Source organism: Chroicocephalus ridibundus, chromosome 1 (assembly GCF_963924245.1).
Source record: "Chroicocephalus ridibundus chromosome 1, bChrRid1.1, whole genome shotgun sequence".
NCBI classification, from domain to species: domain Eukaryota; kingdom Metazoa; phylum Chordata; class Aves; order Charadriiformes; family Laridae; genus Chroicocephalus; species Chroicocephalus ridibundus.
In genome coordinates this window covers 13,651,407-13,666,779 of record NC_086284.1, presented here as the reverse complement: position 1 = coordinate 13,666,779, position 15,373 = coordinate 13,651,407, and the positions used below count along the sequence as shown (strand labels likewise).

General features: G+C 43.1%; 1 protein-coding gene across 8 annotated transcripts in view; it reads right to left on the bottom strand.

Annotated features, from left to right (window-relative positions):
* The window catches only part of FAT3 (FAT atypical cadherin 3), a 425,569-nt gene that overhangs the window by 57,554 nt on the left and 352,642 nt on the right, over nt 1–15,373 (bottom strand). For all 8 annotated transcript variants that reach the window (XR_010070308.1, XM_063329048.1, XM_063329074.1 and 5 more), the window contains 2 exons: nt 14,364–14,517; nt 11,378–11,611 (listed from right to left, as the gene is read on the bottom strand). Coding sequence is in view for 7 of the 8 variants with exons in the window: in XM_063329048.1 (XP_063185118.1) it covers nt 11,378–11,611; nt 14,364–14,517 (388 nt within the window). In the remaining variant the exon portion in view is untranslated. The remainder of the gene's footprint in view (nt 1–11,377; nt 11,612–14,363; nt 14,518–15,373) is intronic.

Below are 15,373 nucleotides of genomic sequence, written 5' to 3'. Positions count from 1 at the left end.
AGAGTTACTTCTTGAAGACAAATGCTTTTATTTTTCCTTCCTGGTAAACAAGAGAGGAATACAGAAGTTCCAAGGATGTGGGTTATCTTTTACCAGTCTGGTTTGACAATGAAAACAGTCTTATTTTTCCCATGTGACCTGGAGGAAAAGCTCTTACAGGTGAAAATGCTATTTTATGCAAGGAGAGACAGAAGATCAGGCCAGAGGACCTGAGCTGGGACACTTACACGTACCAAACCTTAGTGGCTTTCTGCCTGAATGCGGAGGCAGAATAGAAGGAGAAATCCAGAAACAGATCTCAGCTGCCTGCTGACCTTCTCCCACAGTGTTTTGTGGGGCTGCAGTTTAACACTCTCTTCTTGGGACGAAAATTAATTCAATGAAAAGCTGGGGCAGAAACAGCAGTTTGAAGAAAGCGCTGTGTTACATCGATAGCTGTTTCCACTCAGCTTCCTGACCCGAGGCTGGAAACAAAATGGGCATGAGGCAAAGGTGAAGTGGGAAGTTATTTCTACTGAAATCCCAAATGCTTTAGTCCAGGGGCTACGATCTGCTGAGAGAGAAGCATCCACTAGTGCGTGTCAATGGCATCCCTGCCGTGGAGGCGATGGTATATTCTGCTGTGACCATAAAGGAGATGTTTTCTGTGGAAAGGAAACAACTGCTCCAACACCATGGTTCCTGCACTGGTAAAGAGAGCAATCCTCCCACACTGCCTGCCCACAGCTGTTGGGGGATTAATATTTGCAAACTGTGTTGAGTCTATTCATTTACTCACTTAACTTCTCAGATTTCTAAGGTGCCAATCACGAACATAAGCTATTTGAACATGGAAAGCTTTGCAGGAATTACTATTACTATAAGAGGATTGCAGTACATTTTTTAAATAAAGGAAAAAGCAAGCACATTTTCTATTTAGACGTGTATTAGCATATGATAGAATATTGCCCTTTGCTAAATCTCTGGTGTGAAGAGCTTGTACAACACAGAGCCGTCTAGTACCGCAAATGCCAGCCTTCACACGGGGTTTTTTTCTTGTTTTCTTCTGTACTAAAACAAAGGGGCATGCACTGAATGTCACATAATGACATCTTCTATGTCATTACTACTTTAAGTAGCACCAGAGAAATAAAATAACCAACTTCTCTTTATAATTCAGGAGTATCAAATTCCTCCTTGTCTAAGAATCATTTAGGTTGAAAAGGACCTTTAAGATCATCGAGTCCAAACTTTAACCTAGCACTGCCAAGTCCACCACCAAACTACGCTCTTAAGCACCACATCTACACGTCTTTTAAATACCTCCAGGGGTGGTGACTCCACCACTACCCTGGGCAGCCTGTTCCAATGCTTGACAACCCTTTTGGTGAAGAAATTTTTCCTAATATCCAATCTAAACCTCCCCTGGCACAACTTGAGTTTGTTTCCTCTTGTCCTATCGCCCGTTACTTGGGAGAAGAGACCGACCCCCACCTCGCTACACCCTCCTTTCAGGCAGTTGCAGAGAGTGATGAGGTCTCCCCTCAGCCTCCTTTTCTCCAGGCTGAACACCCCCAGCTCCCTCAGCCGCTCCTCATAAGACTTGTGCTCCAGACCCCTCACCAGCTCCGGTGCCCTTCTCTGGACCCGCTCCAGCAGCTCAATGCCCCTCCTGTCCTGAGGGGCCCAAAACTGAACACAGTACTCGAGGTGCAGCTCAGTTGAAAATGGTGGTGTTACGACACAGTTTGATCCAGACCGACACCAATTAAAAGACTGAGCATGAACACAACAGACGCAATTCCCATGACAGTGAGTTTCTGCAGTGAACATTACCTGCCGACTGCATCACACACAAACTAAAATTTACATGTATTAAAGACCATACATAGTGTGTTTCTCCTTTCTGTTTTCATCTGTCACCCTGAACTCATTATTTAATGTGTTTCCCTAAGTTTAGCTAGCCCAGTTGTTCTTGTTTATCTCTGGAAAATGATGCTTAACTTTGTCATCTGCTCATTTTCATTTTGAAAACTTATGGAAAGAAAAATAATGGCAAGCATTAAAAATAAACAAACAAGAAGTAAAACAGAAAGCTGTCCAGAAAGAGAACTGTAAAGAAAGTTCTTTATCAATTTAGCAGTCATTTGCAAACATGGTATCTGATTATTGTGGTTCCTCTTGCCTCTGTCTTTCCTGGTGTGACTATCAACACTGGCATGTTCCTATAGCCTTTCCTGATTACCCAAACGTTAATGACAACACCAATTAATGGAAGTTAAAAGTCCACAACTTCATTAACAGCAAACAAGAAAAGACGAATACTAAACCAGATTTTATAATACTCTCCTCCATCATTTTGAGATGAAAGAGAAAAATCTTGCCAGAAGTACCTTGCTGAACTGTAGAAGAATATATAGCCCCATAGGGAAAGATATTTCAAGTGATTTTTACAACTTAAGCAGAAAAGCTGGCCAAGTTCAATCCATAACACCGCTACCGAGACAGGCTTTCAGTACTTTGACCCTTTTCTGTGGGGAAACGATAGCCTTAACCCCGAAGGTCTTTACTCACACCAGCGCTCCATTGGAGTCAGGGTACCATGGGATGAAAGCAGGGCCACAGAGGACAGAGATGAAGATAACAATCCTTTGCTGAAGGGAAATATGGCAGGCATAACCTTTTAGTGGTATGATACCTTCCACGGGTGTCTGAAACCCTGCTTTCCGTTTCGGCTGGGTCATGTGTTGTCTTTTTTTTTAATGAGATGTGGATGGTTGGCTCACCCTTTATATAGTCCAGGGTACTGGCTTACATGACTTTACACAAATACTTGTTTCCATCAGCGCTCCTGAGTGATTCACTTCCTCGTGCTGATCAGGCATAAGCTTGGTGAGTTTCACAGAATCACAGAATGGTCGGGTTGGAAGGGACCTCTGGAGACCATCCCGTCCCACCCCCTGCCAGAGCAGGGTCACCCAGAGCAGGTTGCACAGGAACACGTCCAGGCGGGTTTGGAATGTCTCCAGAGATGGAAACCCCACCACCTCTCTGGGCAGCCTGTGCCAGGGCTCTGTCACCCTCACAGGAAAGAAGTTCCTCCTCATGTTTAGGTGGAATTTCCTGTGCTCAAGTTTGTGCCCGTTACCTCTTGTCCTGTTGCCGGGCATCACTGAAAAAAGCCTGGCCCCACCCTCCTGACACCCACCCTTTCAGTATTTATAAGTCTAATATACTTATATTCCTGAAATGGGGGAGCCCGTTTTGGATACACCTGATTTCAGGTTACGCACTGCAGCTGACAACATTGGGCAACATAGCCTGAAGCAATGGAATGCACACGTAGAGAGATATATATATAGAAAAATATAGGCATGTATGTATGTATGTTAACAATGTCTTGGAAATCTCAAAAAGTAAATAAATAGCAATGACAGAGTATGGAGATAGCAGGAATCTTGGGAGGTCATCTAATTTATCCCTGCACAAAGAAAGGATGGATGCAATTTATCCCCAAACACAGGCCTATCCTTTGATCATGAACTTGCATAACCTCCTTGAATAACATCCCCCAGTGCCTCGCTTTTCTTACAACTAAAAATCTTGCTCTGGCTTTTTGCTGAGATCGAATAAAAATAATAAAAGACGAGGGGGGAAAAAAGAACAAAGGTTGACTTCCTTCCTCAGAGCTACTTGTCTGATATCTGAAGACTGTTACACTTTATCATCTCACTTCTCTTTCCCCTGGCACCCCCTTGTCAAGTGTTTTAATATTTCCTGGTAGCACACATTTTCCAGACCTGTGATCTTTCTTGTAAATCTCCAGGTAGCCCACATCTTCCTGGAGGTGCTGTACCCAAAGCACGACACAGCCTTTCAGGTCAGGATTTGCCAACACCAAGTAAATAGAAAGAACTACTTCTGTTTTCCAGCATTACTCTTGTTTACCCATTTCATTAAAGTATTCGCCTTTCCACACCAGTATGAAAGTGTACACATACATTCAGCCTGTGATTCACCATCATACAGCTGCTTCTCTGCAGTTCTGCTGCCCAATCAGTCATTACCCAAGCAATATTGGTGCACTTGGTTACTCTTATTTAAACAGAGGATTTCACATTTATCTTGATGACTTGCATCGTATTTTTCCAAACCCTTTTCCAGCTGTTAAATCCCACAGCTACGACTTTGACACTATCCAGGGTACTTGCAGCCCCATCCTGCTCTCCAACACCTAGCAATGCAGACCCTCTGCCTACTTACCCACTCAGGAATTAAAATAAGAGCAATGCTGCACCCAGTACCTTCCTTAACATATCCCTCCAGTGTGACAGTCATTACAAACTCACCTGATGACAGTTTCATGTAAACCACGTTTCCCTAGCTTGCTTATAAAAATATCATGCAGCACAATGTCAAAAGCCTCACTAAACCTAAGCCATACCACCCATAATATTTCTTTCTACGTAGCCTCTTTGCATGTTGCAGAATGAAATGAGATTGGTTCGTTGACTTCTGCTTGCTGAACAGAAACCAGCTCTTAGTCATCTTGATACACATATACTCATTATTTTAATGCAAGCTGGGTGACTAAGTTCCCCTGACTACCTATCTGCAGCTTTAAAAATCTGGCCCTTTGAAAGATTCAACAACAGGGTCATATAGACTGAGTGCTTACAGGATTGGGTCTCCTGAGTGCCTAGGCATGGGAAGCCAAATAAGCAATGTGAAGTAGGGCTTGTTTAGGCAGAAACCTAAGCTTTCCATCATAATCCCCAAACAACTTGTTTGTTTACCTCCTAACACTAGGTAAGTCTAAACTCCACAGAGCCCATTATTTTTTATTTGGCAATTTTTCAGGGGCCCAATATGCTGTATCTCTGCATTCCTAGAAGTGCTTCTGCCTTTATTAAGAAGGCAAAAGCTAGGTTTTCTCATGAACAACTCACAGGGTGAACTTGGACCAGGACTGGCCAGCCCACTGGGGGATGTGGGACATTGACCTCCCACTCTTCTTATGGAAGAGAAGCCTAACGGTAAGGACACCTTTCCAGGAAGGAGTACGTCGCCAAAGACCATTACTTTTCATTGAACAAGCCCTGGGGAACAGAGCCCAGAACCCAGTCACCCACCAGGCTATAGAGCAAGGCTCACTCCTGCCTTTTTTTTTTTTTTTTGTTCCCTCTGGCTAATTCCTGAACCCTTTTCCAAAACAGCTTCAGTGACAGTGGAAAGTAACCCCTACTCCAACTATAACCCTTACTTATGCCATGCTGTTTTGCATAGCTGCAGAAAAAGGAATTAATAATTCAGTTCTTCCAGATCCTGCATTAGTGCACTGAACCCTGGGCTATTTTAAAAGTCAGTGAGGCAAAGACGTGGATAAAGATATAGGAAGCTCCATGTATGTTTTAAAGAGAATGAGCCATCGTCTGGAAAGTATCTAATTATATTTATTTTACAAACACTCAGACAATATCCAGAAATATCGTCTAGCTAGTGCTGGCTTCATTGCCAAAGTTTGCTACCTATTAGTTGTTGAGTTTTAGCAAATCTTCTGTCCTATTATCTCTGTTATTCTTATCCATCTTTCAATCCTTGTTTTTTTCTTATTTTTCAGATCCTGAATGCCTCAAAAGTTTCTTGAGCCATTTTAAGGGACCTGCACAACATACACAAACATGCAAATTAGAGGTTTGCTGTATGCTGGCTTTACCAGCAAATGTCAAAATCAATATCTATTTCAGCATTTTTATTTTTTTACTTGCCATTATACATAATTCAGAGAACTGTTCTTTACTCAAGTTGTGACTGTCTTGCACTCCTCTCTGACACTTCAACGATCCCATCTGGCAGCACTCTACCCTTCTCCAAGCCCAGCTGTGTGACCCAGCTGTGGGTCCAACAGGCTCAGTTGCCCCAATTTCTTCAAGAGCAAAGCCCACCATTGCTAAGGCTGAAGTCTTTACTCATTATTTCCATGCATGTGTTTTTAAAAAGTGGTGACCCACTGAAAAACCTAATGGAGGGATTTTTTTTCTGTGCTGTGCTCACCAGTGCTTTGATGCCCCTTTCTACAAATCAGTGATAAACCCCAGAGAACTAGCTATGTTCCCCAGTCATTATTGCTGATAGATATTTCATTTTCATTGTTTAAATGGTTTCTTCATTTTTTCTCATTGACCCAAGGAGAGGACAAGAAGAAAAAGAAGAGGTGTGTCTACCTCCTGGAGGTAGATACACTCCAGACTGGACTGCCTGAAACCTAAAGGAGAAGTTATATTACCATTCTTCCCTAGAACAGACATTTCTTATTTCCCGTGCACCCACCTTATGCGTGTACATAGTGAGGGTTTGGTTTTGAGTTTTTTTGACAAACCAAGTCTTTATTGAAACATCAAAATCACCGAGGTCAAACCTTGCAGAGAAAATACCAGTTTTGTCACCGATTTCTTTGAAATCCAAGATAAAACTTTCCATCAGAAGCTGAAAGAAAATGGCACTCCTTCCCCCAGTTCGCCAGGTTCCCCAGCCGCTCCCTAGGCAGATGATGGGCCACAGTTTGCTCCCCTATAGTTCTTGGTGAAGGTCGGGGTTAGGGAGCAGATGTCTCCTAGAAGGTCAAACAGCTTCCCAAAGGGGCTGAGTCCCTTCTGTTGCAGCTCTTCCACTTTGTCAAAGAGGTGAATAATTAGTTCCCCACACCAAAACCAGACTGATTAAAGACTTGATTGATTTAAACTCTCCACATTAAGCACAAATGCACTAATCAGACGATTAAAGAATCCTTCTCATAAATCTTGGTCCAAATAATATTTAACTCTATACAACTCTTTAAAAACCACAACCAAATTCAACCACAATTGACCTGTATAACCTGGCTGTATAAATTTATCTGTGGGAGAGTGTGAAGTCTTATCCTGGCTCCCTGAATTAGGCTTTCAACACCTATTTTTTCCTCACGCCCACCTAAGTACCAAAGCTTCAAATACAGAGAACGAAGACCAGAAAACCAGGGTCATCATTCAAATCTCTCCACCCCCAAACTAACTGGATGGTTTTTTTGGAACTGAGGAATAAACGGACTGTTCTGCATTCCGCTGTGAGGTTACGAGCCCGGCAGAAGCTGTAACACATCTGAAACTCCAGGCATCCTATGCTCAAATCTGAGAAAATGCTTTAAAAAAAGCAGCGCACTGTTTATTATTTTTCTAGGTTGCATTACTGAACGCTATTAAATCTGCTATTAGATATGGGAAAATATTTTCCCAAACTACACTTCCTGCAAAATCTCACCTGCCATTGATCCTTCTTCTTTGAATTATCTCCAACTTGGGAAGAACTGGCAGTCAGAGAGGGCATCAGTGTGGGTTTGCTGCCTGTTGTCACTGCTCTGCCAGGTCACGGTGAGGTTGTTAGGCTTTTGTCTGTATCCACAGTGCAGGTCTGTTTATTCCCAGAGGGCCCCTGGGGTGCCCACACCGCACGGAACTCAGGGAATATCTCCATCCTGGGAGTTATCCAACAGCCACCTGGACACAGTCCTAGACAGGTCGCCCTGCTTGAGCACGGTGGTTGGACAAGATAACCTTCTAGAGGTGCCTTCCAACCTCAACCATTCTGTGCCTGTGTGAAACCCTGCAGCATGATGCCTCTGTGTCCACAAGGCCAGGAGACACATTTCTAGCAAGGCTGTCCAAAGTGCTTCACCTCTGACTTGCCACCACACACAACCCTGTGGTTCTCACCTTCAGCCCACAGCAAGGGATCTTCCTTACTCATTTGCCATTTGCACATGCCATAAAAATGGGCCAGGGGAACACAGGGTCATTCCTGCTGGGAAGTGGACCATGATCTGAGACAAATACAAGGCATGGACTAAACTATGCCAAAGAATAGGGCAGCTGGCTAAGGACTGCCTGGCCGGGCAAGCGAGCAGGTGGGGGCCTTTGCTGGTTGAGGTGTGACTGCTACTCGAGGAAGAATCAGATCAGTCTGAATTGTGTTTCTGAGAAACTCCTAGATTTGGCTAGCCACACCATGACCTGGGCACCAGCTGGTTGCTTGCAGGCTGCATGTCACCAGTGCTCCTGTGAAATGTACTTGTATGGGCCCTGGGGCTGGAGAACGGGGTTGAGGGACAGCTGCGGACAGGGCAGGGAGGTCTATGCACTGCAAGGAACAATTTGCAACCAAATAAAGGACACTCCTGTTAACTTTTTCTCTGCCTACTTGCCTTTGTTTTCCTGCACATTGGCTGCATGCAATACAAGGTGCTGGCTCCAAGACAACCTAGTCCATATATACTGGTTGGTTGTGTAACTGAACAGGGAAGGACCTCCATGAGCAGGTACCAGCCATGGCTTTGGCTGTGGGGTAAAGCAGAGGCTGGAAGGCAGCGGTGGCAGGCAGAACAAGTCCGGCGGACAAGGTCATTCCCATTCTGAGTGAAATTCAAACCCCGTCTTCATCATAAACCCAGAGAAAAATCAATAGGTCAGTGAAATCACTATCCTGACGACAAACGTGGATGGTGTGGAACTGCCAGTGCCCCACTGGTGACGACGAGGACCGCAGAAGGACAGATGATGCACTGCTCATATTTAGTACAGTAAGTGCTTCTGCCTTCGGTAGACTGCACCATCAATCAGCATGGAAATGGGCCTGAGCGTGGAGGTCATTCGCAAGGCAAAGCGGCTGGAATTGAGGCAGGACTTACCCATCACTTAAAGCACTGCTGAGCTTGGACCACGCTGACATTCATTCTTGTATTCTGCGAGCGAGGCCGCAACACTGTACGCATGCAGAAAACATGAGCAGCCCTGGAAATGCGCATGCACCTGCAGCTCAGGTAGCAATTCAGGCTCCAGATGTACTTTGATGTTTATCGATTTTTTAATGTCACGTTTGCCACAAAGTTCCATGTAGGTTTTCTCAGTGTTGCTGCTCTAGCATCACCCTAATTCCGTTGAAACGGGCTGATACTGTAGTTGTCTGATGGGTTTGCTCACATAATTACACCTCGGCATTCACTCCAAGCCTTCTTCTGCCTTAATCTCGACAGAATGCTCTAATTTGGCGCTTTGATTTGAAGACAGTCGGAGGTGGAAAATTCACTGCTCCCTGTGATCTTCTCTAAAAAACCGTAAACCCAGCGTTTCTCTTTCATTTCTTAGTTTACACGTTTCCAAACCATATGGTGGTGAATTAGTAGGAAATATTATCTTGTGGAAATTTTAAGAATTTACAATGGAAGCAGATTGGGAAAAAGAATTGTCTTATATTAAAGTTACTACTATGTTTTAGCAAAGGTATGTGTGTATACTCTCTTCCTTCAATAAATATCTTCATTTGAGACACCTAGCTACATGGAGAGGTGATGGAAAATGAACTTGCAGGCTACTAGAGTTAAGTGCTTGATAGCTAAAGTCATTTTCTTCTGTTGAATACTGTGAAGAAGAATGGCATCTCTCCTTCAGTGTGTCCAGCTGGTACAGCTAGTTTCTAAGCGTGTATCCAACTTACTAATATATTAAACAACAATTTATGTTCCATTCCTGAAATTTCCCAGGATATTATAAGCTAAGGAATTTTAAGAGATATCAAAAGCACAAGGCAGATGTAATACTATTTTCCTATTAACTGGAAATCTTCTAAATTATCCAACAGTGTGTGACCGCAATATTTTCACTTTTATGTTAAATTGTATTTAGTTGCAGACCACAAACTGACTTCTCTCAAGTTTGGTTTCAACAGCCTCTATACTGACACTCCTATCCTTATAGTACTTTAGCTCTTTAAAGCCCAAAGCAGAAGAATTGGCAAACTCTAAGACTGATCATAAGATGTTTCCTGAATGTTAAAAATTTGTATGATGATTACTGGCTCCACTGATGTTTTCTGGATAACAGTCCACAAAACCTTACAGGAATAGCCCATCAGGAATATCAATAATCCATTTTTTTCTTTGTGCTGGGAACATTACACTACCTGAACTCATTCTTCATCCAGCAATAAGGAATCGGGTATTTTGGTACGGACTAATAGAACAGTAATTAATAAAAAATCCAATTTTAGAGACAAGAGTCACTTTCCTATGATACAGTGTCTTGTTTGATTTTCAGATGTAATCATTAAGGAAGTACGTAGCCCCTTCTCATTCATCACATGCATCCCTCCCTTTAACTTATCCAGTTTCAGAAGGAAGATGTAGCAATTAGCTCTTTGTGTTTTTTCTTCATTGCTAACCATTATTATTTAAAGTTGGTGCTAGCAAGAACTTTTACTGACAACTTTTTATTGTAATTCTTTCTGTCTCCCCCCTCTCCTTGAATTTCAACTCATCTATGAGAGAAACGGTAATTAAGACAACAGAGGAAACCAACAACACTGGGTCTTCAGACTGTTTCGTAGTTTACTACCAGTAATTGGCTTTTCACTGCAGGACAGTATCATAATTTTAACTGTGATTTTTCAACCAAAGTATATAATGCAGCTCTTGATAGACACACGAATCCTTTACTGATTCCTGTATGTTATCAGCCTTAGCAGCAACTGAGACTTCCAACACGCACTGTAGTTCCAAAAAAAGAAAAGATTTTAACATGAAACATTTTTTCATTCAACGAAAGGTCTGCTTTTTATGGGAAGCTACTCAGGCCACAGTTTTTACAAAACATCTCCAAAAGCACAGGAAGTAAAAATAAACTATGGGATTTATTTATTCCAACTGAACTGAATGAGCTAAAAAAAAATCTGATACTTGGTAGGTTTTACCACTGTGTATGCAAAAAAACCCTTTAAATATTTATAATTGGGCCCAGATTTCAAGGTTAAGTTCCCATATAATAAACTATTAAACTTTAAAAGAATGCACAGTTAAATAACCAGAACATTTATAACGTACATTCACAGCGTACAACAATAGTTTTATGCTACGGTAACCAGCTGGAACAAATGGGAGTTATAGCATATAAAACTCTAGAAAAGCTGTGATTAATCAGGTATAGGTCTCTATGGCAGAAAAGTATATTATTTGCATAAATAGAGGCATGGGTATTCAAAATCATGGCTCAAGAAAAGAGGTGAGACCACTGGAGGAAAAGAGTTGGAATTTACCCCCAAAACTATCATTTACCCCTACACATCACCAATCAAGAGAATGAAAGACTACACGCTTCTGTGGCTGCTGCCACACTTTTCTGTTTGTAACGCCATTCTGTCAAGCTCAGCCGTGAGCATTTTGACGTAGAGAAACAGAAGAGAGAAAAACGGGGAGGACACAGACGCAAAAGGAGGAAAGAATGAGGGAAAGCAGCAATAGAAAAATTAATCTGTATTGCAATTCCACCAACCCACAGAGTTACCCTGAACATTAATTATTTGCAGCGTTACTCACCAACATCAGGATCAGTGGCTTGGACTCTTGTTAACAAAGCTTTAGTGGCTGTATTCTCATAGACACAGGCGGTGTAGTGATCAGAGGAGAACACTGGTGGATTATCATTAACATCTTCTAAAATAACATGGATTTCTGATTGGCAAAACCTGCCACCACCATCTGTAGCTCGGGCAACCAAGTTGTATGCAGGGATTTTCTCGCGGTCGAGAGGGGCCAAGGATTTCAGCTCACCTAAAATTGATTAAAAGCAGCATCCGTCATTACTACTGTAGCAACATCACTAATTCTATAGTGTGAGTATCTCAAAAACATGTATTTCAAAGGAACAGGAAAGAGAAAAAAAATCAACTTTGCTTATTCCAATGAATGGATTAAAAAACTCACAGCAGTGCCACTTCACACTCCTCCCTACCCAACAAAGTGAGCTGCCAATGTGAGTGCAGGGAGGACAAGCCATGCCTGGTGGCCTTCAACAGCCTACAACTACACCCATATGAACACCACCGTCTTTTTCCATGTCTGTCTTTCTGTTACTCTCAAGACTTACAGACTCCTAGAAACAGAAACACATTCTGAATCTGATGACAGTGTCCATAATGAACTCTGAAGTTTTCTAATGCTACTATTCGAAAATAACACAAACATTCCCCTCTTCTCCCCACAAAGCAATCTCCAACCAGCTCTGCATTCCTGTAGATACCTCTGGCATCTAGTTTGAAACAAACTTCTTATTCTCATGCAGAGGTGGGTATTACAATAGACATTAACAGCAACAAAAAGCCAGCTTATTCAGCCTGTGAGAGCTTTACCGATGATTTGTTTTCCACTGCACAGACAACCAACCACCAAACATTGCCACACCAGCAAACAGCCACTACAAGTCGGAAGATGAGGTTTGGGTTAATTTTGTAAAGGGTGTAATTTGCAGTTAAATACTAAATTTGTTGTTGAAGAGGTCAATACTTCCCCTTCCACACACTGCATAGATCCCAAACACCTCTTCTTCCATCAGTAGCACCACGGCAATAGCAGGCACTGCCTCCTGCTAGTCAGGCAGAGGAGGCATTGCACAGGGAAGGACTTGGTCTATCATTATGGAAACCAAATTCCTAAGAATTAACAGAGGGGTGGGATTCTTATTCATGGGAAAATAATTTTATTTAGCTTTACTTCGTAACAACCATAAAATCTAGATCTTAACAGAGATCAGTATTTTTTTCCAGACCAACTGCCAAACGTACAAGACCTTTGTAGCATTCCACTGTGCCCACAAATTCATTACTGATATCCTTTCTCCTCCAGAATCTGTGTATAAAAGGAATGCCTTCTTTACAGGGTCTAAATAGCAATATATCTAGACGAAGGTGGAAGAAGTGAAATCCAAAGATGAAGGAGGACCCCGTTGACATCCGCCCCTCTTCTGTATGAAAAAGACTCCAGGACAAGCACATGGAGGACAGTGAGGTGATGTGAGGCAGGCAGCACGGCTTCACCAAGGGCAAATCCTGCCTGATCGACCTAGTGGCCTTCTATGCCAGAGTGACTACATCAGTGGACAAGGAAGAGCTACGCATGTTGTCTATCTGAACTTCTGTAAGGTCCTTGACACAGTCTCCCACAACATCCTTCTCTCTAAATTGGAGAGATATGGATTTGATGGATGGACTGTTTGGTGGATAAGGAACTGGCTGGATGGTTGCATCCAGAGGGTAGTGGTCAATGGCTCAATGCCCAGATGGAAATTGGTGACAAGTGGTGTCCCTCAGGGGTCCATACTGAGACCAGTACTGTTTGATATCTTCATCAATGACATAGACAGTGGGATTGAGTGCACCCTCAGCAAGTTTGCAGACAACACCGAGCTGAGTGGCATGGCTGACGAACCTGAGGGGTGGGATGCCATCCAGAGGGACCTGGACAAGCTCGAGAAGTGGGCTTGTGTGAACCTTATGAAGTTCAACAAGGCCAAGTGCGAGGTCCAGCACCTGGGTCTGGGTAACCCCTGGATTCAATACAGGCTGGGGGATGAAGGATCTAAGAGCACCCCTGAGGAGAAGGACTTGGGGTTACTGGTGGGTGAAAAGCTGGACATGAGCTAGCAACGTGCACTCACAGCCCAGAAGGCCAACTGCATCCTGGGCTGCATCAAAAGAAGCACGCCCAGCAGGTCAAGAGAGGTGCTTCTTCCCCTCTACTCCACTCTGGTGAGACCCCACCTGGAATACTGCGTCCAACTCTGGAGCCCTCAGCTGGACCTGCTGGACGGGGTCCAGGGGAGGGCCACAAAAATGATCAGAGGGCTGGAGCACCTCTGCTATCAGGACTGGCTGAGAGATTTGGTTGTTCAGGGAAAAAGAAGGCTCCAGGGAGAACTTACCATGGTCTTCGAGTACATAAAGGAGGCCTACAGGAAAGATGGGGACAAACTTTTTAGCAGGGACTGTTGCAAGAGGACAAGGGTCAACAGTTTTAAACTAAAAGAGGGAAGACTAGATATAAGGAAGAAATTTTTTACCATGAGGGTGGTGAAACACTGGCCCAGGCTGCCCAGAACGGTGGTAGATACGCCATCCCTGGAAACATTCAAGGCCAGGCTGGACGGGGCTCTGAGCAACCTGATCTAGTTGAAGATGTCCCTGCTCATTGCAGGGGGGTTGGACTTGATGACCTTTAAAGGTCCCTTCCAACCCAAACTATTCTGATTCTGTGATTTTGTGATACATCTCTGACCTAACTTGAGGTCTGTCAGGGAAACAAAAGGGTTGGTATCCACTGTTCTGATTATACCATTCAAACTGGCCAACAAAGACACCCTTCTTTCTCCCTCCTACCACCACCACTTCTGAAGTGGTGATCTACGCCTGCTGTAACAGGAACAACTGGCTGATAACCAAGTGTTACCTAACTCTAGTTAAGGAAACTGGCACCCACTGATGTAAAGGGATTAAGAAGGATATTCAGAAACATTCAGTTGTCATCTTACCGTTTTCTGGATCTAAGAAAAATTTATTGTTCCCCGAACCATACAGAGAATAGCGAATTTCCCCATTGGACCCAATGTCAGCATCTTTAGCACTGATTTTAAGAATGACTTTGTTTGATGGAATGTCTTCAGGAAACAGTGCTGTGTATGCAACCTAGAGACAAAACCAGAATGTAAGCTATGTTATAACAGTATTTTACAGTCTTTGCACAACTTTTTTTTTAAACTCTCTGTAGTGCATCTTTCTATATAGGAAACAATTTTTCTTTACATAACACATTCCTAGATGTTTAAATCACTGCTAAGCTTTGAGGTGTCACAAAAACAATGACAAATTATGCCTCTTAATAGGGCTCATCTTAGGTGTTAAATGCAGTCTCATTTTCTATATTCTGTTTGTTTCATCAACACCCATGAAATGGAAACTTTGATGAGCGTGCTAACGAAGATACACTGTGATTCCCCAGAGTGGTGCTTGCAATGACAGTGGTCCATCACTGATAATGTAATGGTGGGAATTATATGAGTATATACACATAGGTATATATTCATAAAATATTCTGTGAACAGTACCGTTAAGGAACTCTGGGTTTCGCTGTGTGTTTTCTTTCACACAGACCTTTCTATTGCAGTAATATCGGTTCCTCACATTGCCTTTCCACAGAATAAGAGACAGCGCTGTGAAAGCTGTGGTCAGGCAAGCTACATTCTTCTGCCTTTTCCACTGGGTTTCTGACATCTGCCAGGTTCAGGAAGACTGGAGTGAAACCAGATTGAAAACATTTCCACATTGGTTGTGAAAGGAAAGCACATTTTTTCTGCAGGGGATGAGTGGCTGCCCAGTGCCACCTCATGATGCTTCATTTTTTCCAAAGCCAACTAAGGCCACTGTGGAGAAGACTCCTCTGCTACCTTTACTAGACCATGATCCTTTCATCTTGGCTTCACAGGACTGTTTCATCCTGCTCCTCTCCCAGATCACTTCAGATTCTTCAACTAAGACCTTAAGG